The sequence below is a fragment of the Bos mutus genome, chromosome 21 (genome assembly GCF_027580195.1).
Source record: "Bos mutus isolate GX-2022 chromosome 21, NWIPB_WYAK_1.1, whole genome shotgun sequence".
Classification (NCBI taxonomy): domain Eukaryota; kingdom Metazoa; phylum Chordata; class Mammalia; order Artiodactyla; family Bovidae; genus Bos; species Bos mutus.
In genome coordinates this window covers 42,879,864-42,904,566 of record NC_091637.1, presented here as the reverse complement: position 1 = coordinate 42,904,566, position 24,703 = coordinate 42,879,864, and the positions used below count along the sequence as shown (strand labels likewise).

Below are 24,703 nucleotides of genomic sequence, written 5' to 3'. Positions count from 1 at the left end.
GCTACTATACATTGTGCGTCAACTCAATAGTACCGTTCATCTTAATTATTATAGCACAAATAATACTTGCCCTCCCTTTCTCATTAATATTCTCTCAAGGGATGGCTTTCTAAAAAGAAAAAAAATAAATTCATAAAAATTTCATAATTCCAAGATACAATAGCAAGTCATACACATAGCTGCAATAAAAGGCATTTTCATAAGAAGACTAAACACGTGGATTTTTCCTAGCAAAATGTAAGCAACCTTTTTTCGTTTAAAGGTACCTGTAAAATGTGACTTCCCAAATGTGCTTCAAATACTTCAATGGCCAGTGCACTGGGGCTTCTCCTTCGCTGTGCACCTATAACTTAAAGAAAAAAGAAAAAGAAAAGGAAAGAAAGAAAGAAAGAAATTAAGTTGGGGCTCCAATTCACACCTTCAGCTTCATTTCTCTTTAATTGTATCACTAGATAGCTACTATAGCTCTAAGATCTGAGAGAATCACAAGCCAGTTTTAACTCTGGTTCTCAGTTGCCTGAGCAAATCAGAGCCGAGGCTGAATTTTCATCTCAGAATATCAACTTCTACAAACATTAAAATCAGATTTAATGTTTTTCTTTTTGGACTGTTTTCCCTATACTGGAGCAAAAAAACAGAGGAATGTTCACATTAAAAAAAAATAAATTAGTAAGCTGCTTTTCTTAAAATTTAGGTATTGTTATTTTTAAAGCAAATACATATTTCCTTTTCCTCCCAGAGAAACCTGAACATTTAATATCCTCTAGGCCAGGAAAAAAGCCAACAGGATTTTTTAAATGTTCTAATGCAATAACTTTATCATAATTTAATAAGCACAACATGTTGGCTAGGAGATTCTCATTAGTGACTGTTTGCACTAGTGTGAAGTGTCTCAGGATGGCTGGATTTCATATTTACTGAACATTCACGTGTAACTGTTCCTACAGGACCCGCAGGAAGCCCAGGTGGAAGCTTGTTTAGCCTGTACCTCGCAGCTCAGTGACTGTTTCCTTATCTGAATACTTCTGTTCTTCTGCTAAGGTATAGTTAGCCTTTCTGTTCCTGGCATACCCTGCATGTGTTGTCTGCAGGCACATACACCCAGAGAGCCTCCCGATCCTTAACAGAAGGGCTGACTGCATGATATTTAGGGGATCCAGAATTGTGGGTCATCACTTCACAATTTCTTTCCTTTTTTTTGCACGGGGTCATGATTTGCTTTTAAATCTGTTCTAGCTATTTTTCCAGTTTTAAAAAGTCCTCAAACATAAAAATCTACTTTGCTTTCCAGCAATTTATGAAAGAAAATATTCAGAACTTTTCCATATTTCAAACAAATACATCCCTTACCTCTTCCTGCTTTTCTTAAAAATTGACAAACCTCGGTTCCCTCAAATCTAGACACTATGAATTGAAAATAAAATTAAACCCCCTTTCTTTCTTCTCCTAACGCTTTCAGCTAGTTGACAAGACAATGCCAGCAAAATGCTGCTGGGATAATTCTGTTATGTTTCAGTTATTACTAAGTCAGTTAGATCCATACCTTAGCAGGGATAATATAAGTGTACTTAGGATCATTGTGCTGTGCAAAAGTAGGCAGTTCCCCCCTGAAATTGTGAGCTAATGTCTGCCATGTCTGAAAGGCACTTTGAAACTAGTATGAGTGGTAAGTATCACTATTACTTGCAAGAGGAAATAAAAAAGGCATTTTCTTTCAATGGGAAAATTTATAAAATATAATTGAAGAGTGATTATTATCAAGGAATATTCCAGTTGGAAGGGACTTTAGAGATCGCTATTCTAACTTCTTCATTTGCTTCAGAAGCAAAACACACAACTAATAATTTTAAAATAGAAAAAAATCAATTTTCTACCCTCAGATTAATCACTACTATAAGTATAGACATAAGATTTTTAAAATTTTAATATTAAGATGTACTTAAGACAGTATTACTGGGTGTGTGTGCATTTCTGATTAATTTCCTATTCTAACATGCACATTACTCCCTTCAAAACTCCTTTGGCATTTTTGATAATGCAGCTGTCTTGCTGAATACTGTTTTCAGTTTCTAGAGTGTTAATTGCACATTATGGTTGCTTGGTGTGAATGATCCCACATGAATAAAATCTGCAGTTCTCTCTTTTTTTTTTTTTTTTTACAGATTGTTGGGGGGAGGGGAGCTTTGGAGAGGCAGAAGGGGGTGTTAAAAAACTCCAAAAGTGTCCACTCTGTTATTGAGGCAGTAATTAGGATTCAGAAAGCTCTTTATTAATAGTTTAAAATTTGGGGGCATTTCAGGACTTCCAATAATGAGGTTTAAAATAAACCCCTGTAACTCACAGAGAAAATGGACTGATCTCAGAGAACATACACTATTCTCCAATGAACTGGATTAAGAGGGGGGCAGCAGAGTAACAGCCACCAATCTATTGAGGACCTTGAAACATCACAGGAAATGAAAGGAACTTGTTCATTCACTAGAAGGTCCAAGGAGTTTGCTCCAATAACAACTGCCTTTTTGAAGCATGAACTATACTGCAGGAACTATACCGGGTTCCTGCAGGGGTTATTTAAGCCTGGCCATTGACAGCCATTCTTTTCTTGCCTTTCCTCAACTTAGGGCTCAGCTGTTCTTCAGGTAAGTGGTGCAAATGCATACATAATTGGGAATTTTATTTTAAAACCTTACTGGTCAGTCTGGAAATCCCACATGCCTCCATCAGGTCTTCTGTCCACGAGTCCTACACCTGCATAGTTAGTTTCCTTTGTTCTTCAGATCCTCTATAGAAACCCGAGTGTGCATTCTAGTACATGCCAGCATAACACACAAGAATCTTGTAAGTGGTTTCATGCTTTTCCCTTCAATGGCATTTTTATTACACTGGAACTTCTCTTGATTTATATGTTTTGCACTTATGCAGGTGATGTGGGGCTGTAATGACAGTTCCTAATTTTACAACCAACATAAATATGTTAAACAGGAACCCATTATGCCCCAGGTAGAAGCCCAGCTCTGACTTGAAGCATTATTGGTGACTGAATAGATGTTAAATGTGTACTTTTTATCTTGTACTTTTCATCCCACCACATTTGGGATTTTGAGTACTGAGATAATAATCTGATAACTCAGGAACAATACAAACACAGTTATTTTGTTCCTCTATGTTAATCTCATTGTGTTTATGGAGTATCATTTATGCCTAAAGAAAAACTGAAGAGGCACTTCCTCAGTGAGGGTCATCATTCTCAGAAAAGTAATACACTGTTTATGAAGTTCTCTCAGACTGCTGTGTTTTGGAAGTTGACAGTTTTTAAAACCATTTGGTAGTGCCCACACACTGCATACTTGGTACTGCTATACAGGTTAATGTTTAATCTGCAGACACTTCGGTCATTTGTCTGTTCAATTAAAAGACAATGCTTTGGAATGTAAAGAATACTAAATCAACCAAAAAATGCATAGCACATTGCTAAATAAATGGAACACGTAATCCTATATCTGTGAAGACTATATCTCAGCCACTGACAGTGATGAGAATTGTATAATTTGAACAGGTTATATAAACTGGTAAAAGGAAAAAAAAACAAGCCACAGTAGTTCAAATTCAGTTCAGAAATTACTGAGTACCTATGTGATGCTGAAACTTGCTAGCCACTGTAGGGTAACCTGTGCTATAAAACCTCATAAACATTCCATCAGAAAATTTTAAGCAATTCGAAACAAACCTAGGCCCAGCATAACATGATCAAGAAAACAACATGATCATCTCATGTTTTTCAAGGGTTAGAAATAAAACACCTAGAGTTTTAAGAGACTTTAAATGGAAGCAATGTATAGGGAGAAAGATTTTTAAAAATTGACTGAAGAAATTCTGATTGTCTCAGAAATATAAAATGATATGATGAATCATTAGGATTGCACATTTGGCCTTTCTCTCATTAAAAAATGGAAGACAAAAAAAAAAAAAAGACAGAAGAAAAAACCCCAATCTGAAGCATGTATCTGAAAAATTCATTTTGTCCCTCAACGGTGTCAGCAAAAAATAACCTAGACTCTTCCACATAACCTTGTGAGGTAGTCTTTGAGAATTAATTAAGTGCAATAAAAGACAATCCCTCTTTGGGGAAATACACCACACACTCCCAGTCATATTCCTAACCAGTGCCCGTCACCTTCAGGGATGCACAAACGCCAGGAAGGCTGAGGATTATCGCTCAGTGGGAGTTTGACCTATTCAGACAAAAGGTCAGCTTGCCATTGAAGAACCCATTAGAAAACAGAAGCAGGCCAGCTTAGTGGACACACGTAATGAACGGCGGAAAAGTCATGAGCCATTCTTGCCTTGCGTCCCGCGTTGCCCTTTTCCCCCTAACCCTCCCCGCCCCCATTTCCAGAGCAGCTGCAGCTGCCCCAGCCCCTCCCTGCACAGTTCACACTGGGAAGGTAAACCACAGGCAGGGAGAGAGAAAGGGGCGCATTATTTCTTGTTCAAGGGATCCCTTGAACAAGACACTCAAAAGTGAGGAGGATGACACTGGGAGGCAGGGTTGCCAAGAAATTGTTTGATTTGGGAAACGTCATTAGCAGATAGGGAATACCATTTTGGGGCTATTTTCTCATCCAGCTCTCCCTCCATGGGGAGCTGAGTGGCAGGATGGGTGGATGTAGCCTTAACGTTCTGCAGGTGGTATTTCAAGAGTGGAGTCATCCACTGAGTAAAAAGGCAAGTTTGGTGGGTACCCTCGGAATCTGCTGTGTAAGGGGCAAGACTCTGTTCCTACACTGAGCGTGGGGGAAGAGAGGACTAAAGGAAATCCTGGACATCACTCCCTGGGCTTTAGCACTTGGGCTAAGCAAAGTCGGAGTCTGGTAAAGAAAAGAGTACAGAATGCTTAATGAGTCTTCCCATGACTACCAAAGAGAAGAAAAGGGATTTCCCTTGAAGAATGTCAATTAGCCTCCCTCACTGTAGGGCAGATGAAGCCAGGGAGGGTTTTCTCAGAAGTCTCAGAACTTTATGAAGTATATAGTTGTGTATATGTGTATGTGTGTCTCCCTATAAAAATAAACATTGATATGCTTTTATTGACTATGGGACCAAGTCTTCATTCTGACACTTATTCTTACCGCTCCCCCTACTGCCCAAATTCACAGTTTGTACCCTTTCAACACTAAATTCCTCACTGTTTGTGCATGCCCTAAACACTGGTGGAATTTCAGGTCGGGATGGGGAAGATGCACTGGAATCACGAGTGGTAGGTACCGGATTAACCCAAACAGCAGCCCTAAAATCGAAACTGTTGTCAAAAGCCCGATGTGTGGAGTTTCCACACACTACATGAAGCGAATGTCTGAAAACAAAGAACAACAACACTTTTTCAATGTATTTTCACCAAGATAAGTTTTTTGCCCCTTAAAATACAGGATAATTGAGAACCAGCGAAAAGAAACAGGGACAGGTATTGCTGATCAGGCATTTGAATGGTAGGTTAACATTAAATAATAAGAAAGAAAACCTTCCATATTCAAAAACAGTGTAGTATGGGCTTATTTTTAAACTCAGATCCAGAATGTTCTAAAAAATACATTTTTATAATTCATATCTCAAGCCTATTAACACATTATATTACCAATTTAGACAAAAGAAGTATTTAATCTGTTAAAATAACTGAAACTCTAAGAAGTCTTACGCTGATTCAAAAATTCTTTTTTGCAACACATTTAAATTTCTCCCACAATTTAAAGTTGCACTGAATATATTCAGGAAAAGCGTTAAGGGCGATAAGACTGTGAGAGTATTAATATTTACAAATGAATGGCTGGATTTAAGAAGAAGGAATCATGTCTGCTTTTATCAAAAAAAGCCTATCTGTATGGCTACAACTAGTACAAACTAAGGGAAATACACAAAACACTCAATGATCTGTTTACACAAGAATGTGTTTAGCATGCACTTCCTATCTTCTGCAGAACTTACACAGTATTCACAGATTTTGAACACTTTCTTTACAAAACTTTTCTTCATCAGAATGGTAAACTGCCTAAAAGTGAAATGGCACCCAAGTATTACTTTTGTAAGTCTTAAAAATGCTTCTTGTATGAATTACAAGGACTTCTTTTCAGTACGAAGTTTTCATTTTAAAGAGTCCTTTTGCCCACTTGCCTCGCTTTTCCTTTGAAGGAAATGAGTTATCAAAGCAGGTGTTTCTTCATCTGTAGGCAGGGAAAGAGGAAAATAGCTGTTTTCTGACAATCTGGAAGTTACTACAGGAGCTATTATAGGTACCTTACATGGGTTACATAGAAGTTGATCAACACACTTCTTGAGAGGACCCAAACTTCCAGCTGACAAGTACATTCTTAAGGCAATGGGGTAAGCTGCTGTTTGGAGCAACAGCACTAGAGAGGATGATGAAGTGCTGACAGTCTGCATCTCTGAGGTCAGAAACCTCAGGAAAATACAGGCATGAGCCACAGGCTAGGCTGAAGGTTGCGGAGTACCTCAGGGGAATCCTCAAGAGATGCATGGAGGTATAAGGGCAGGATTGAAGGAATAGATGAGGGTACGCTTTATTTCTTGATTCTATAAAGTAATTATTGCAAATTCAAACAGGACTCTCTAACAACGGTAGGTAACAATCATTTCAATTTAACTTTCTTGATCATTCTCATAACAATGTATACAAAAAACAGTCACTTTTACAGGACTTGAAATCCACCCACAACTCCAAGCCTTTTCTGAATGTATTTTTTGATTTTAACAAAGTGATGCTGCAGGGCTTGCTTTGGATGCAGAGCTTAAACTATTTAATTCCCTTTATATAGTGAAGAAAATGAGAATTTCCTCTTTGTATTTACAAAATAAAAAAAATAGATTATGACTAATTCTTGTCTTTGGATTTCCAGCAGAGATACAGGGTATCATCAATTGCACTCTCTCTCAATTTGGAAAAGTTTGAAGAGTGAGGCAGTTATAAAGTGACTTGAGAACAGAAAGAACAGAAACTATAGAACAGGAGAACCTCTGAGCAGCAGAAGGTCTTGATTTTTATCTAAAGTGAGCTCCGCAAAAGTTATCAACTAATTCATTCTGGCTTCAGGGCTACAGCAGCCAACACTTACCGAGCCTCACTATGAGGCAGGCACGTTGCTGGGCCCTGAGAACACAGAGATGACCGACAGAGAGTCCACTGAGTGAGGTAGTCTTGTGTGATAGAAGGGTCCAGTGGCCACAGGGAGTGGCACTGCAGACACCAGCCCAGGCTCCAAGCCTGAACACGTGCCTGAGGTGGAAGGTGCTCTGCCCGAACACCACCTGAAGCTCTGCTTCTGAGCTGCTGCTTTTCTTGTTGTCCCTGTTGTCCTTGTTTCTCTTCTTCCTATGATAACCTTCTACCAATCACCTACTCCATTAAGCCATGAAGGACCAAGTACTCCTGACCACAGCTTTCAAAGGGAAAATTAGAAAATCCCATCTAATTTGGGATCTGAAAGCAGCACAAACTACACCAAGTTGGATCCTTGTCCTTTAATTGGTAGAAATGACCTCCCCCAATAATATGCGAAAACTGTTTTTGAGAAGTTGAAATTTTTAATGGGGGTTAGGTTTGGTATGCTCCCTCAGTAGGGGCTGAAAAAAGAAGGATTATTATACTTTCATTTTGCAAAATGTCTTAAAAGCCTTTCAGTTGAGTGCCATTGTAAGACTGTCACCCCTTCTGACCTCAGTGACACACAGACTGTTAGTGGCATGACTTTGCCCAGTAGGAAGGAACTAGAGATTATCATTGAATTGGTATGGTGTCAGTCAGCATGTGTGCATGCTAAGTCGCTTCAGTCGTGTCTGACTCTTTGCAACCCCATGGATTATAGCCCGTCAGGCTCCTCTGTCCATGGAATTCTCCAGGCAAGAATAGTGAAGTGGGTTGCCATTTCCTCCTCCAGGGGATCTTCCTAACTCAGGGATTGCAACCACATCTCTTATGTCTCCTGCATTGGCAGGTGGGTTCTTTACCACTATCCCCACCTACACTTAGTCATAAAAGGAAAAAGTTCACATCTGTTATCTTGATTTTTTCCCCCCCAAGTCTGATTCCAAAGCTTCATGTTATGACAACTGTAACATCTGCTACGAATGCTGAGGAAGTCAAGCACAACCTTATTACTTCCATTCTAATGCTCCATCCATCCTTCGGGCTTTCCAAGGCCACTAATATGGCAGGGAGGCTCTGCAGGAAGTAGCTTGTGTCTCTGCGGTAGAAAGAAGGCAGTGTCTCTGGTCCTTTCCCCTCCTCTCTCTCCTGTTCATCCACTCATATATTCATATCACATTCTCTCACGTGCTAGCTTACTCTTGGACCCCATCAATGCTTAGTCATGTGTTTAGAGACTTTCTGACAAAAAAACAGTCAAAAATAAATAGTTCCATGAAATAGTGGGCTGTTGACCCAAAGGACATAATGCTACAATTATAACAGCACCAGCTACTGAAAAAGGCATTGATTGATTTCCAGAGCTCAACTATTTCAGACCATGGTAATACATTTTTTTATGAAAAATTTAGTGAACACTTAAAATATGGAAGATATTAACCTCATAGACCTAGGAGCTAGCAATATAAGCCAGGTTCCCATTTCCATTTCTGAATGCTTTCTTAATATGTCAGCAGAAGAAAGCTAAAAGCCTCCATGTGAAATTTGTGTTGAGTCTCTACTTTTAGCTGGGTACCATGTCAGCGGATATAAAAATGAAAGCACCATCCTGACCCTCCAGGTGACCAGAGTCTAGTGTGAAGACATATACATAAGCAAGTAAATAAAATCCAACGAATGTGTGACTCTCAACTCTCAACTCTGCATTGGGGCAGGGAGAGCGGCGGCTTCAGTATAGGGGCGTGCTGGAACTGTGTGTGGAGGGTGAGGTCACGTAGACAGTGAACTATAACAGTCAATACTCTGGGACCCACTGGCTGGACACGGAGCCCAGAACAACTTCACCTTAACCTAGCTACACATGCAAGGTTCCAGGCTAACCATCGGCCGGCTCCAGCCAGCTTTTTCTCAAGCTGCAATCCCAATGGACTGTCACACTCCTCAAGACACGTGCATGTCTGGGTGCCACACTTTTCCACAACTTCCTGGGGCTTGACACTAGAGCTTAACAGTCACACAATTACATCCAGGAGGATCAAGGTTCACTCAGCTCTGTCTGAAAACCCAAACTTTACTATTCGACCACTTGCCCTGCCTGTGTCAAAATTCCTGAAGTGCACGCCGACACCACAGCAGTCAACTGGGCACTGTGTGAGGCAGTCGGTTACCAAATGGACTGTCCCATCACCTCAGAGCTCTGAAGGGGATCTTCTGCCACAGGTCTCTTACTGAGGCCATCAGACTCCTCCCCAAGATGCTCTCTGCCTTCTGCTTGCCTGAGTTCAATGGAAGGAGTCATTGGGAAATAGCTGCACACAGAGGAAAGGATTTGGGTTCTGGAGTCAGGCCGACTGAGTTTGAAATCCTTCATTTATCTCTATTAGCTGGGTGGTCATGGACAAATTAGGCTCTGGGGACATCAATGTCTAATTGTGTCAAAGGGAGATGCTGTGAGGACATGTGACACCCCCCAATCTGCTTTTATTTTCCTCCTAGAACTTATTTGCATGTCATCTCTCTTCTCCATTAAGGACTTCCCCAGTGGCTCAGTCGGTAAAGAACCGCCTGCAGTGCACGAGATGCAGCTTTGGTCCTTGGGTTTGTAAGATCCCCTGGAGAATGGGATGGCTACCCACTCCAGTATTCTTGCCTGGAGAATCCCATGGATAGAGGAGCCTGGTGGGCTACGGTCCATGTTGTCGCAAAGAGTTGGACATGACTGAGCAACTAATACTTTCACTTAACACTTTTTCTTCTCCACTCACATTGTTCCCTTCCTAAGCTGGAGGGACCGTTTTGTGCACTGCTGAAACCCTAACAGTTAGATTACGGCCCAGAACATAGAAGGTGCACAATATATATTTGTGAATAAATGAACAGTCTAGAGTTCTAGCCTGTGGGAGGCATTCAGCACATGTCAGCTCTTCCTCCTTGTCATGCAAAGTGGAGGCCTAGCCAAAGATGACTTTTCTAGATCACCATCTGTATCCCAATTTTTACAGAAACACTATTTTTCTTAAATATGCCCATTTCTTAGGAATTATTTACCAAACTGTCAGAAATATGTGTTCCCCTATATGCTTTACCTAGTCTCTGTCTTTCCTGCAGCATGATATAAAATCTACAGTGTCACCACAGACCCTGTCAGCCAAGTGCAATCAGGGCCTCAAACCAGTGCAAACCTTTCACACATACTTGGGCAAGGAGCCAGCAATTCACTGAGTGTCAGCAACTGCCCACTGAATTTTCTCTTGAAGATTCACTCATGTACTATTCTAGCAGTAATTGGCATTCATTTTAAGATGCTGAACGCTTCCAACATAACTTGATTAGGTAAACGTACAGAGCTACCAACACTGGAAACCAAAATCACCTCTTACAACCCCACCATCTTCTCTGATTACATACAAACAAAAGCCCACACAATTATCAATGGTAACTGAGTGGGAACTAGGTCTTGCTTATGTTAGATCAAGGTTTTCATCACCACTGCCATCTGCCTCGTGGGGACCTACAGAGGCTATGATTTATAGAGTTGGAAACTAAATAAGAAAAATGAACACTATTTGGAGTTTAGAGATTAGTAAACAAGCTGACAAGATTGTCAGGGCTAAAATTAAGAACACACACAACCATATACTTTCACACTCATCACCACCATGAAACATATCAAGGAGGAAAAAAACCTAATTTGAAGACCTATTATTTAGATCCATGACTTAGCCCAAGCCTCTCTTTGTCAGAGGTTCTTAACATGTTTCTTTCTTTGAATAACAGACATGTTTAAGCAAACTGTCTTCCTAAGGCAATATTTAAACACAAAGCTTTTGTGTATACAATTATAAAAATTCCAGAGAGCCTCTGACACCCATCCGTAGACCTCATGTCAAGAATTCTTGCTTTAGACAAGAGCCAGGCACCCACATACAGCCTGTACCAGCCTAGCACTTAGTGGGACTGAAGCAAATGATTCCTTGAATGAGCAAGTAATCAAATGAACACCCAAATGAATGAACGCAAGGAGACTCAGTCAGAGAACACACAGCTAAAGCAGACACTTGTATTCTGTGTGGAACTCTGAGTCTGAAAGCAGCAGCCAGTTAGTTGGTTTATTCACAAAAATTGCTTTGTGGAATTATACACTGCTCCTCCCCTTCTAAATGCAGACAGAGGGAGGAAAGGAAAAAGAGATAATGAAGGTTTGCAAATGAAGTGGGTACAACTGTGCAATCAATCAACGTTTTCTGAAAAAGAATCTGCATCACTTGCCAAAAATCTGAACTGAATAACTGAACCAGCATTCTGATGAGAACGGACTTTGCCACTAGCCAGTCATTTTTGTTTGTCTTCCAGCTGTCTTGCTTCTGTTTTCCAGGAAGCCTCTGGTCTCTTCTTAGCAGGTTCAGGCCTGGGAATTTATTTAATCATGTTCAAATGCTTACTCCATGCTTATTCTTTTTAATAAATCTTTGCTGACTGTTTAAGAGTAAATACTTAGTATTTACTAATACTGCCTAGTATTATGCTAGTTGAAAAGAATACAATTGCTCATCTAAATATCCATTGATGGCCTACTAAGTGCCGGGTCCTCTTTTAGTGCTAGGTCATGGACGAGTGAACAAAGCAGACAAACAGGCCTTCATGGAGCTGACATTCCAATGGGGAAGTCAACAACAGCGACAACAATAATGCACACACACCTCAACGCGGTAAACAGCATGAAGAAAATGGGGCAGGGGCAAGAAGCAACAGGTCTTTCTGCATAATAAAGGAAAATCAGGGCAGACCTCTCCAGGATCTATCTGAGGAGAGATACCAGTAAGGTGAAGGGGTGACGTGATGTACAGGTGAAGGCAAGAGGAAGTGGAAAGGCCCTGAGATGGGAGGAGCTTCTCAGGTTCAGGAAACGGCAGAGAGCCAACGTCCTCCAGGAACTGTGAGAGTGGAGAAAGGAAAACAGCAAGTGTAGCAAAATAATGGTTTACTTGGAGGGTGTCAGGAAAGGGGGGCATCTCACTCCAGTGAAAGTCAAAGAGGTAAAAGAGAAGAGAGTGTTTCGGCTAGAAATGAGTAGAAATGCCCCAGGCAAACAAGTCAGGGGTTAGTGGTGGAGGTGGCCAGAAGAGCATGCCCAATGGCACAAGGCCAGCAGGGCAGGTGAGTTCGCTACACCTGCAGGGAAGGAAATTTCAGGACACCTTGACAGGCTAAGTCACAGGTGGTCTCACGAGCACTGCAGAGGAGTTCCTAGTTCACACAGAGTAACTGGGATTCATTTAAAGAGTCCTATGGACGGAGGGGAGAAGGAAATGGCAACCCACTCCAGTATTCTTGCCTGGAGAATCCCAGGGACGGGGGAGCCTGGTGGGCTGCCGTCTATGGGGTTGCACAGAGTTGGACACGGCTGAAGCGACTTAGCAGCAGCAGCATGGATGGAGGAGCCTGGTAGGCTGCAGTCCATGGGGTCGCTAAGTCGGGCACGACTGAGCAACTTCACTTTCACGCATTGGAGAAGGAAATGGCAACCCACTCCAATATTCTTGCCTGGAGAATCCCAGGGACAGAAGAGCCTAGTGGGCTGCCGTCTATGGGGTTGCACAGAGTCAGACACGACTGAAGTGACTTAGCAGCATAGGGGTTGGAGTTGAGCACAAGTATGTGTTATGTCGACAGGGCAGAGGGGCACAGAGTAGAATTGTGTTTGGAGGGAAGATGAATAGACTGGCTATTTCATAGTTGAGGCAAGAGATGGGGTTTCCCAGGTGGCACTAGTGGTAAAGAACTTGCCTGCCAATGCAGGAGACACAGGAAATGCAGGTTTGATCCCTGGGTCAGGAAGATCCCCCAGAGGAGGGAATGGCAACTCACTCCAGTATTCTTACCTGGAGAATCCCATGGACAGAGGAGACTGGCGGGCTACAGTCCATGGGGTCGCAAGGAGTTGGACATGGCTGAGCACACACACACACAGCTCAGGGAAGAGATGAAGATGAGTTAACCCTAGTAAATAAGACAGAAAGATCAGAGAGGAGTTCGGTTCTGAAGGTTCTTAGGAGGTAGGATTGAGAGAACACTGTAACTGAGTATTTAGGGGAAAGAAGAGCCAGGCATGAATTCCAGTTGTTTGGGTTGGAAAACGGTGTAGATGGTTCACTCATTCCCTGTGCTAGGACATACTAGACGAGACCCTGAACTGGAGGTGTCTTTAGGGCAGGCCCATTGAGATGAGGTGTCCAGTAGACTCAAGACTCTGGGCTCAGGGGTGGCAGAGATGCAGTCTTGGCGGCAAGTCGTACAGATGGGCATAGAAGCTGGGGTGTGGCAGAATGAGGGAGGGGAGGGGTGCCGGTGTGGGGAACACCTGCCTTTATAGAGAGCAAGGGGAGAAGCACAGAATCTGAGAACAAACACCCAGAGGGGCAGCGGGGAGGTAAAGAGGTGGCGGTGTTCTACAAAGAGCAAGACCAGATCATCTGAAGGAGAGGCTCACCGAGTACATCAGATATCACAAGACAGCACTGAGGTGGGGACGCTGCTGTCAACTGAGGAGCAATGAGAGGTGAGAACCTTGAGTTCTATACTTTAAATTCCTTTTGCTTCACTTTGGAAGTGAAAGGAAGGAGAATAAGGGAGGAAATCTTGGCAAGAAGAGAAGTAGGAAACACCCACGGGAAAGAAATTATTTTTTAAGTGACTTGAGGATGTTTATACCCTGAGATAAAGAAGCAAGTAACAGCCATGAGACACAGAAAGATGGAAAATTCTCAAAAGAAGGTACACCACTGTGCAGAGTTTAGGTAAAGCTGAACAATATGCATCATATTTTTAATTCAATATTTTATTATAATCTGAATCTACAAAAATGATGTTCCATGGTGTGGAGACCCATCCAGTCAATAAGGATTTCAACTTTGGAGCAAGTTCTCCTGGATGCTGGTCAGACAACATAATGATCTACAACCCAAGCTTAGGAGTGTATTTCTACAGGACAAGGTGCCAAGCACATCTAAGATCAAGCCATCTCGTCTTCCATCCCTTCTCTCCGCCTGTGAAGAGTCTTCATTCTGCTGGGAGTATAGGCTCATTATTTCAGAGCAGTCTTCCTCCCTCTTAGTTTTCTCCACTGTGTATTTAGGGGCATCAAACGCTCTTTCCTAAGATCCATGTCTATCCTGTCAACTTCATGAAAACAGAAAACCCCATATACATGGATTTACAAACATGCTATAAAAAGCACAAGACTCCTCTTTTGTATGACGCTGTGTCGAGGCATTCCCCTCACCTTACACTCCAGTATTGTCCCTCACTTCATGTCTCAGTAATAAAGCTCTCTCCTATTCCAATTGGTCCCCAGTCTCTTGTCCTTGTATCTCCTGCCAAGGCAAAAGCTCTGAAAATGTCACACATAGAGGAGTTACCTGGAATTGCTTTTGGAGTCCCTGCAACTCTTGGATCACAAAAGCAATAAGTACTTCTCCCTCGCAGCCAAGATCTGTCAAATACCCATAGGCAAGTATTGCAACAGATCATTAATATACTCAGGTGTGAACTAAAGGAATATTAACTAATCAGAGAAAACAAAAATGCCTTTTATTTGTTGGAACAAGCAAGTGAAAAGGGAAAGAAGAACCTCATATTCCTCCTGCTTTATTTAATGAATATTGATTAAGCCAATGAAGAAAGAAGCCAAGAATGGCTCTATGTAGAACAGAACAAAAAACCCTGCTTCCCAAGAAATATTTCTTACAGACACAGTGGCTTCAGCTTCAGTGAGGTGGAATTTTCTACGTGGCAAGAGAGAAAGACAATTTTTTTTTCCTCTGGAATTTCAAAAATACTGTTTAAACAAATTGCATCCTCAGCACTCAGAAGAAAATACTAAATGCTCCCCTCGGCTCCCTCAACTTGCTCCTCTTATTAGCTTTCCTCTTCTGTTTCCAGCGAAGGCAGCTCACTCTGGGGCTTCTGGAATTTGATTGGGACTCCGGGCACCTTTATTTTCTTGGTCCAATTTCACTTATATTTATTTGCAGCACTGCTGCCACTTCCTTTTTTTCCTTCATAATTGGAACCATAGTTGAGAGTGAGAGCAATGAACTCTACATGCTGCCTTCAGAAGTTGATGACTTCGTTTTTTTAGAGAGAACTTCTTTCAGTTAGATCTATACCGAGGTCTAGCTCTGTCCTTTGTAGTACTCAACATTTTTCCGTCTTAGTCTCTGAGTGTTCAGGAGTACTTTAAAAAATGGGAGGCAGCTACTGCTTAGTATGAAGGGCATAATTCTTGGAGACAGAAACCTTTATTTCTTGTCTCAGCTCTGTCATTTACCAGCTGATGATCAAGAGACTTAGTCTTGCTTTATATAGATCTTGGTTTCCTCATCTATAGAGTGGGTTTATAACCCCTTGTCAAAAAAGTTGTGGTAAGGGCTAAATGCCAATGTTTGGAACAATTTTCTAGTGCCTACCTAGCAAAGAGTAAGGGACACATAAATATTAATGCAATCTGGATTTTTAAATATCTCTCTGTAGCAAAACAGAAATGAGTGCTGACAAAATGGTTTTGATGAGAAAAATTAAAGGAAGTCACTAAGATGATGTTCTATGATTAGGACCTTTCTGATATCTCCTAGGTTGTGTGTGACCTTGAGCCAGTTAAAAAATTTCAGACAAATACCGTTACCAGGAAGATGAATGGCTGTCACCACTCACACCACAGCAGGTTGTTTAGGGATTAAATGAGATAATTTAGGCAAGCGTGGTGCAGTATTTGATACAAATGAAGTGTCCACTAAATGTTAGTTCCCCTCTCCTTCTTCAAAGATGTGTATTTTAAGAATCATACGCAAATGAAGAAAACAAAACGAAAGGAAAACCCCCTACAGATTTTTTAGAGTCAACCAACATCATGGGCTTGTTCACAAATAGGAGTGATACAAATGGTTATCAGAGAGAAAACAGTTTTGGCATATGTGAGAATCCTTACGACTATAGCTGATCTGTGATTTTACATGGTGAGTTTTTAGCATAACAATCTTTTCTAAGTGTCAGAGGAGAAAGGTAGCGTGGTGTCTTTGCGCTGGGCGTGTCCATACACATGCCTGTGTATAAGCAGGTGTGTATGTATTGATATTCATAATCTATGCTTATATTCTCACCTGCTAAAATATATACATGGTAGGTACTGAATAGATTAATTCAAGACTACCTAATGCAGAGGTATGGATCGTTAAATGCTGCCCACTCTAATAATGGTAGCTGCAGAAAGGTTATTTCCCAGGAGGGACAAACAGTAGAAGAAACTCACCAGACCCACATCATCCCGTCCCCTCTATTCTTCGTCCCTGACTGGCCACGTCATGTTTGTGGCTAGACCCATCTGGACAGCAGGTGTGGAGCTACACGGCTGCATGTATCTGATTATTGACCAGGGACTGTTTCCAAAGGGCACAATAAACTGCTGCTGACCCTTAGTAATAACACGTGGCAATCGTCCCTGTTTACACAGGTAAGAGTGCAAAATAAAAGAAAACCAATTCTGAATGTTTTAAGACTACATTTTGACCAGCGGCTTTTGACAAAGCCTCCATATATATCAGTCAAATAGTGAACTTGGCGAGCTTGTATAGAGTCTATTAAAGGGGGAATAAGGTTCATGAATTTCAAGCTTGGAGGGCTCTAATTACCTCATGCTCAAACTTTAACTACAAAACTCAGATAAATTGCTGCATTAAACCATAGAAGATCCTCCACCTGATTTGTGCCAGAGCATCTAAAGCTCAGTGAGGCTGATCCCAGAGAGGGTTTCCAAATCAGTCCCAAGGGAATATGTTCCGGACCTGTCTCTAATGAGTATGTACGGATTACTTGGATGTTTTGGTAAAGCTACCTGGTAAATTAGTCAATCTGAAATTTTATTAGCCGCAAAGCACTATAGCAGTCAGTCACATAGCCCAGGAATACTGGGGGAATTAAAGTCATTTTCAGCATCTATTAGCTAGGTACCAGGAATCTGTCTCAGGCCCTTGTTGGTAGTTGTAACATTAAACTAATTGGCTAATAGTTACAGCTGTCTCTTCAGTACTTTTGTTCTTGGAGGTGTGATCCCTTCTTGAACCAATTTGTGTACACCCAGAGGGGGGTCCTATATTTATTCTAGTTCAGTGTATGATTTGGATTCAAAAACAACCTAAAAACAGAAAAGAAAAAGGTCTGTATATATAAACCATGGTGCAAAACAGCCAAAGCTGAGCTGACATAGTGACAGTCTGAAAGTTAGAATTTAGTGAATATGGGAGGCAGAGAAAAATTAGGAAAACAAACACCCCTTTCAAATATTCAAAACATTCATACTTTATCAAAGATGCACTGAGGAGAAGTGTGGATTTCCCTCTGCCTGGTAGAACATTCTCCACGGCTATTTATCTAGTTACAAACTTTTATAGATGTGAAATATTTTAAGAAGTCCTTTAGAAATGGCCTGAGGTAATTTCAAACTTAACAGACCCTGTCCCACCAGAGCTCATTACAGTGGATTTTATAACAAAGTACCCTCTACTTAATTTTCAGAGCCTAGCCAAGCATACTGGAAATGCAGCTGCATTAAGTGCAATTAATGGCACAATAAAAGCAGTGGAGGGCTGTTTAACACCCAAGAACCAGCAGTAAACACTGGCTCCACGCTCTCCAGCAGTCAGTGATGTGTCAAAGCACCTGGAGTGTGAGATTTCTGTATCAAGGGGGAATCGTCTGTCTCCTGCTGGAGAAAAATCTTCTGTCCTTCACCGAGTCTACCCAGAGACTGCACAAAAGGATATAAAGTGATTCCCTCCAGTTATGCCACAAGCATTCGCTCCCTTATGAGTGGGAGGCCAACATAGTAAGCTCCTATTCCCATCAGTGAGGGAAAAGGACAAATATGATTTTACCAAAAACGAGTCTAACAGCAAGTGACTCATAGTGCACAAAATGATTCGTGCGTAACTCAGTTCACTCTCAGAAGCCAGAAAAAAGAAGTGTCTGATCAGAATACTATGTTTATTGGAAAGATCCAAATAAACCCAAAACCCAAAAAGCTGGGCAGGAGCAATTATAATGATGTTTGCAAACCTCTTCGATGATCAAGTCATCACTTAGAATTTGAGTACGAGAGACATCTACAAGTAAGCAAAAACCTCACAGACTGATACAATCATGGTTGTTAGAGCATTTGTCAACTAGTTCATTTATTAAGTACAGTATGTAGTCAACTGAATCTGGGAAGATGATTATACATATCCACTTTCGGTAAGTAATTAAAGCAATTCTATCATGAAAAGTGTTTGATTATAACTGTCTCTTCTAGACTAGTCTGTATTTAAGGTTCTATCCCTGTATTTCCATGCCTGGATAAAACTGGTCACTTAACATTATAAACAGACTAGGAAGTACATCAAAGTTGTATTTTTAACTAAAAAAAAGAAAAAAATCCACGCACTGTAATGTAACACATGCATGCGTGCTCAGTTGTGTCAGACTCTGTACAACCCCGGGTACTGTCGCTCCTCCGTCCATGGGATTATCTGGGTAAGAATACTGGAGTGAGCTGCCCTTTCCTCATCCAGGGGATCTTCCCGACCCAGGGATTGAACCCACATCTCCTGCGGCTCCCATACTGGCAGGTGGATTCTTTACCTCTGAGCCACCTTAAAAATCTCCACCAATCAGCAATTAGTCAAAAGAAATCTTATAAATCATAATACTACAGACATAGCCTAAAGAAAGGAAAGCCACAGACAATCCCCAAATTTCATATTATGAAAAACATGTTTCTAATCTCCCTTCTCAAAAAATACTCCTGAGAGATTTTACACTGATTTTGGTTTCTTCAGCTTCCAATGCTCTTGGATTGAAGAGCTAATGACTCAAGAGAGGGACACAGAAGATCCCTCTGTGAGGTGATGATAATTTGCTCTTGCCTCAAGATCCTGCCATAAGGAAACCTGCTCTCAGGACCTACAGGGCATGACTGTGGTTGCTTTCATTACTGGGTTCTATCATGAGTTTTAGGCTCTGTGAACACAGCTAGGAATCTAACATCCAATAATAACCCATTTACATTATCATTTTTATTTTTTCTGGGAAGGAATGCACTGGTTTTATAAACTGAAAATCTGATGTTTATAAATCTTTCTTATAGATCCTAATTTCTGAGAGGGCAAAGATCATAGCTGAAATGCTCCTAACACTGAATTAACATTTCTATGTACACCATATGAAAGTGTTAGTTGCTCAGTTGTGTCCAACTCTTTTGCAACCCCATGGACTGTAGCCTGAAGGCTCTTTTGTCCAAAGAATTCTCAAGGCAAGAATACTGGAGTGGGTTGCCATTTCTTTCTTCAGAGGATCTTCCTGACCCAGGGATCAAACCCGGGTCTCCCTCACTGCAGGCAGATTCTTTACCATATGGGCTGTAATATGTGTCATGTACACCACAGTCTTTCCATAAACACATAATGACGATCATGATTAATTTCCAGCAACTGAGAGTGGCTAGTGACGAATGAAATGAAATTCCAAGAAACAGTATCATTCGAGATATTTGTATTTAAGTACTCAGCTGAGATGAGAAAAATATAAGGGAGGGAAGTGTGTGGTCTCAGCAGAGGTCGGCTTGTCTCTGGAAACTGCACATTCATCCTTGGGCTGGTTACACCAGCTCATATGCTCCCAGGCAGAGGAATAAAAGCTTAATTCCATATCCTTCCACCTGGCTAACTCAGGCTTTGCGAACACAAGAGAAGGAAGTTAACTTCTAGAATATCAATCTACCTCCTTTCATGAGCTGTAAATGCACTCTAAAGTAAAAGGTACATATAAGGATCTCTTGACCTACTATACCTTTTAGCTTTAAGTGGAATCGACTTTATTTTCCTGTCAACTACAATTTTCACTAAAGACTCCTGACTTCTTTATGGCATAATAAAGTTTTGTCTAGGATTACAATAAAAAGCTTTCATAATACTCATGACCTGAACATTCTGGATTAATTTTTAAATTGCATCTGAAAATCAGTACAAATGGCAATTCAATGTTTATGCTCTTTCAACTGGATTCATCTCCTTGCTTCTCTCAGTTGGTTCGTATCTTTCAGGGCAAGTTTCATTATAAAAAGCTGAGTACAGAAGAGAGCTTTGCATAGGCTCAAGGAAAGTTTATATTTATTTTCAGTTTGATGTATTTTATTTTAGAGTAAGTTATTTACTATTTGTGCTCCCTTTGGGAAAATGTAAATATTCTGGGACATATTCCTTTGCTACATCCCTTTCCATTACATTTCCCTTAGCTACCTGGCCAGGTGAGGAGGAAAGGAGAGAAGGAGGCATACCAGAGCTTGCATGCAGTCCCTCTCCACTCCCTTCAGTACTGACCACTACCCTATCTGTTCTTGGCAACTTCCCTTTCCACTTCCATATCCAGGAGGAGTGGGAGGTAGGGCAACACTTGACTCTTGGATGTAGGGCAGTGTCACACACCAGTAACATTAAACCTGTGCCTTCTTTCTCTTCTTCAGGGTTTCATAATGACATGAACTGTGTGATGGGCTGGTCTTATCGCAGGTCCAGAGAAGCAGAAGGGAGCTGCTTATTGACTTAGGAAAAGCATTTTATGAAATTAGGTGCAACTAAATCCTTTTAATTACATGAGGATATATAAACTGATGAATAAAATATGCTCTTTTATTTGATTCAAATGTTAAATTTCATCATTGCATATAGCATTTTATTGTTAAGAGCAAGTAACATGAGTTCAAAATGTCATTCCCGTATGTCTGAGGTCCATTTACTCAGTTAGTATGTACTGACCATCCACTATACTCCAGGGACTCTGATGGCACTAAAGAAAATGACTAGGAACAAGAAGAGACGGCCCCTGCTTGCACAGGGATTACAGTTTTCTGGACCGGTATTGCAGCAAATGAAACTCAATCCAAAGCATAGCACTGGTTATACCACAGCTGTTGTCATATAGTCTCAAAATGTCAAAATACGGATGTCACTGTTGAAATAGCAATCTGCCTACTAGTAAACTGGCTGCAAATAAGGATATAGAATAATTTTTTACAAATGGAACCTGATGAATCTAAAATGAAGTGAGGCATACCACATTCACTACTGAAAACAGAGAATTAGATGCAATTGCACACAGACTCTGTATTTGTTCTTTTTAAATTCAATGATGTCCAATCCCTGGTTAAGCAAACATACACACTGCCCACCCAAAAGGAGCCAAGTCTGTTGCTTTATCCCCTCTTCTTTGCAAAGAAAAGCCTGATGCCCTTGGAAAGGCAGTGTACCCATTTCCAGGAAATGAGTAATAATGGGCTTGAAGCCGGTTCTCCCACATCTGTGTTCATCCTAAATTTAGAGCTATGATCCTGGTCTGCCCAATAAGACATAAAGAGAACTTTCCTGGAAGCTTCTGGCAAATGCTTCACACTTCTTCACATTATCTTGAAACATCTTGTATAAGGACCAGTGTATGAAGCTGCAACAACCATTTTCCACCATAACTTGACAAGTCTTGAATGGAAAAGTCAACACACTGAGGATGGCAAAGAAGAAAAATACAACTGAGGCCCTGTCTAACCATGGGGAGCCACTGCAGTATCTGGGACTTCCTACCCCAGACTCCCCTTGCTGCTGCTGCTGCTAAGTTGCTTCAGTCACGTCCGACTCTGTGCGACCCCATAGACGGCAGCCCACCAGGCTCCCCATCCCTGGGATTCTCCAGGCAAGAACACTGGAGTGGGTTGCCATTTCCTTCTTCAATGCATGAAAGTGAAAAGTGAAAGTGAAGTGGCTCAGTCGTGTCCGACTAGACTCCCCTTACAGTGTGATAATTAAATCATGTTATTGTTTAACTCACCACAGGTTGCATACTCTATTATTTGTGGTCAAATGTATTTTAACTGATATATCTGGTAAATTTTGTTTTTAAACTGCAGACAAGACCTTGCATAGTCGATATCAAGGTGTCCCCTCAATGTTGAGACTTTTAAATTTTTTCACTGAGTGTTCCAAACTTGAGACAATCCTTGTCATGAATGCCTACATTCATTAATTGAAGCCTAACATGGAGGAGTATGGTGTATGTGGCTGGGTGGGGGTTAAGGGATGAGAGTGATGTATACAGAGAAAGCATATGTGGAAACAGACTAAACTGAAAGGAATGGGACCTAGGAATGGTGGTTTCTTAAATGTTAACTACATTTCTGGAAATAGAAATAAGAACCTCTTATGATTCAACCAGATTAGGGAAAAAGAGTTGCTGTGTAAGACTGGAGATGATGTGAAGAGAAGAAAGTGGGAAAAGTGCTCACAAAATAAACCCTAATTCGTTTCTAGAGTTTCAAAGAAACCCTAGTTTGACAAAAACCTAAAGTTGCTAAATTGCCCCACATCACACATCCTAGAAATGTGTGGATTCAATTACAGAGCGAGAGAGACTACCAGCAGCAAAGATGCTTTTCTTGGAATTTCAATGCAAAGCAAATGTACAGATGTTGGCATAAAAGCCAAACTGAAATGGAATGAAAGATAGAGGTCCAGAGAGAAGATTGGAGAAGATAAAGAATTAAATATGCAATAAAAGAGACCATTACATGCACAGCATCAAACTTGGACAGCCAAAGCTTTAGCTACTAGCATACTCAGATGCTAGTATTGGTGACATGTACAGGCTAAAGAAAAAAAAAGGGTAAGGGTAACAGAATCAAACAAATACTACATTAAAATCGCTTATCTCTGTGGGCAGGCTGTAAAAATCATATCATTCTCATTGAAAAATAATTCATTAAACTGCACCCCAGCAGGATGTAAAGAACAACACACAGCATACGAAGATATTGAGCAGCAGGGGGCAATAAACTTTATAAAAACTATTAAAGCATGCAACAAAGCAAGATAATACAAGGAGGAAACAATGAAATGTCAGTCCAATTTATAAAATAGCCATGTTAATACATAAGTGCAAACACTTCAGGAAAAAACATACATGCTTATCACATTAAAATGCACACTTGTGAAACCACCCTTGAGATGTCAAAAGCTGACCTGCCGCAGGGCTGTGAAATAAAAGCCAGCAGGTTGCCACATGGAAAGGCCTGGTCCAGAGAGCTTCACACCAGGTAACCTACTGAAATGCCATAATTGCTTGTAGGTATCTGAGACTGCTCCAGTTACAGACACAGAGGTTAAATGAAAACAGGGCCACACACGGTCCACAACCAGCGATGTGCGAGGACACTTGTAGCTCTAGGCTGGTAGGCTTGAGTGCCCTCACCTTCAACCCAGTTTCCTCCGGTGTTACTGGATGGTTGAGGAACTAATCCTACTCATTCAACTGTTCCTGAGAACTGCATAGCTTAGGATCACCTCAGAGCACACACAGTGTCCATAAGCTGTGTTTTCAAACTGTTTTACTCCCCCACTTCTCCCTGAGCATATGAACTTCCCTCCCATAAAAATGTCTTTGGGATTCCTTACACTCATCATTCTTGTAAGGCCACTTGAGAGGCTCTATAGATCTCTGTATAACGCCTTAGTAATTACTTAGTGACCAGATTTCCTCCTGCCACTTCACTGGGTGAGGAGGCAAAGGAAAGGCCGGGGGGGTTGGAGGGAAGGATTGGGCATTAGACCAGGGAAGAAAAGAGAAAGGAAAATCTTGTCTCCCAGGGCATGATGGTGGGCCAAGGACTGGTGACGAGATGCTAATAACCCAGAGGTGATGACTGAAATAAAAATGGAACCCTGAAGATAAACTGTGCTTAAGAGGACTTTAGTCTACCTCAGATGATTCTGGAGTGGCCAAGACAAAACTAGTGACAACTTCTTCAAATGAAATCTGCTCATCTCTCCAAAATTATTTCCTAGCCTTCCAAGGCCTAACTGTGCTATAGGGAATCCTCCTCACGGCAACAAGACAGGGTGATTAAAGCAGAACCCAAGATCAGACACCAACAGAAACCAGTGCTGCCATTACCACCTGCCAACCTGACAAGCACTGAATACAGGCATACACCATATTCCTGAATCAAACATGTATCCATCCAATAAGCTTGTGATGAAGCAGCGGTTTTCACTAATGGTCAAGATCTCCCTTTCTCAACCCTGTTCCCATCTCTGTCTCTCCCTCCCTTCTCACTCTTTCTTCAGTTGACAGAGGTACTGGGCCATAGTACGTACAAATGTCCTGTGTTTCCTTTAACACTTTCCCATAAAACCATGCCCACAATCTTAAGCCTTCTACTTCTCCACCGCTCAGATTTCATAACAAAAAATAAATCATTTTAGCCAAATTCTGTTTTAAGATTCCTGCTGAGACTTCAGATTTTAGGCTGGAATGAATTTTTATGGCCAAGTTATAAACACCTGATACTCAGCAGGTGCCACTAAAATGTATAGTTTTGAGATTACATGTGGCTTCCCTAATTTCAAAAGTTGATCTACTTGAAGATAATTTGTTTTTAAAACTGTCAAGCTATAAAAGCCACTACATTTCCTTTCA

At 41.1% G+C, this 24,703-nt stretch overlaps 1 protein-coding gene across 1 annotated transcript in view; it reads right to left on the bottom strand.

Moving 5' to 3' along the window:
• Positions 1-24,703, bottom strand: part of NPAS3 (neuronal PAS domain protein 3) — a 954,908-nt gene that overhangs the window by 484,180 nt on the left and 446,025 nt on the right. Inside the window, exon 3 of the mRNA XM_070358708.1 lies at positions 267-349. Within this exon, the coding sequence (XP_070214809.1) occupies positions 267-349 (83 nt within the window). The remainder of the gene's footprint in view (positions 1-266; positions 350-24,703) is intronic.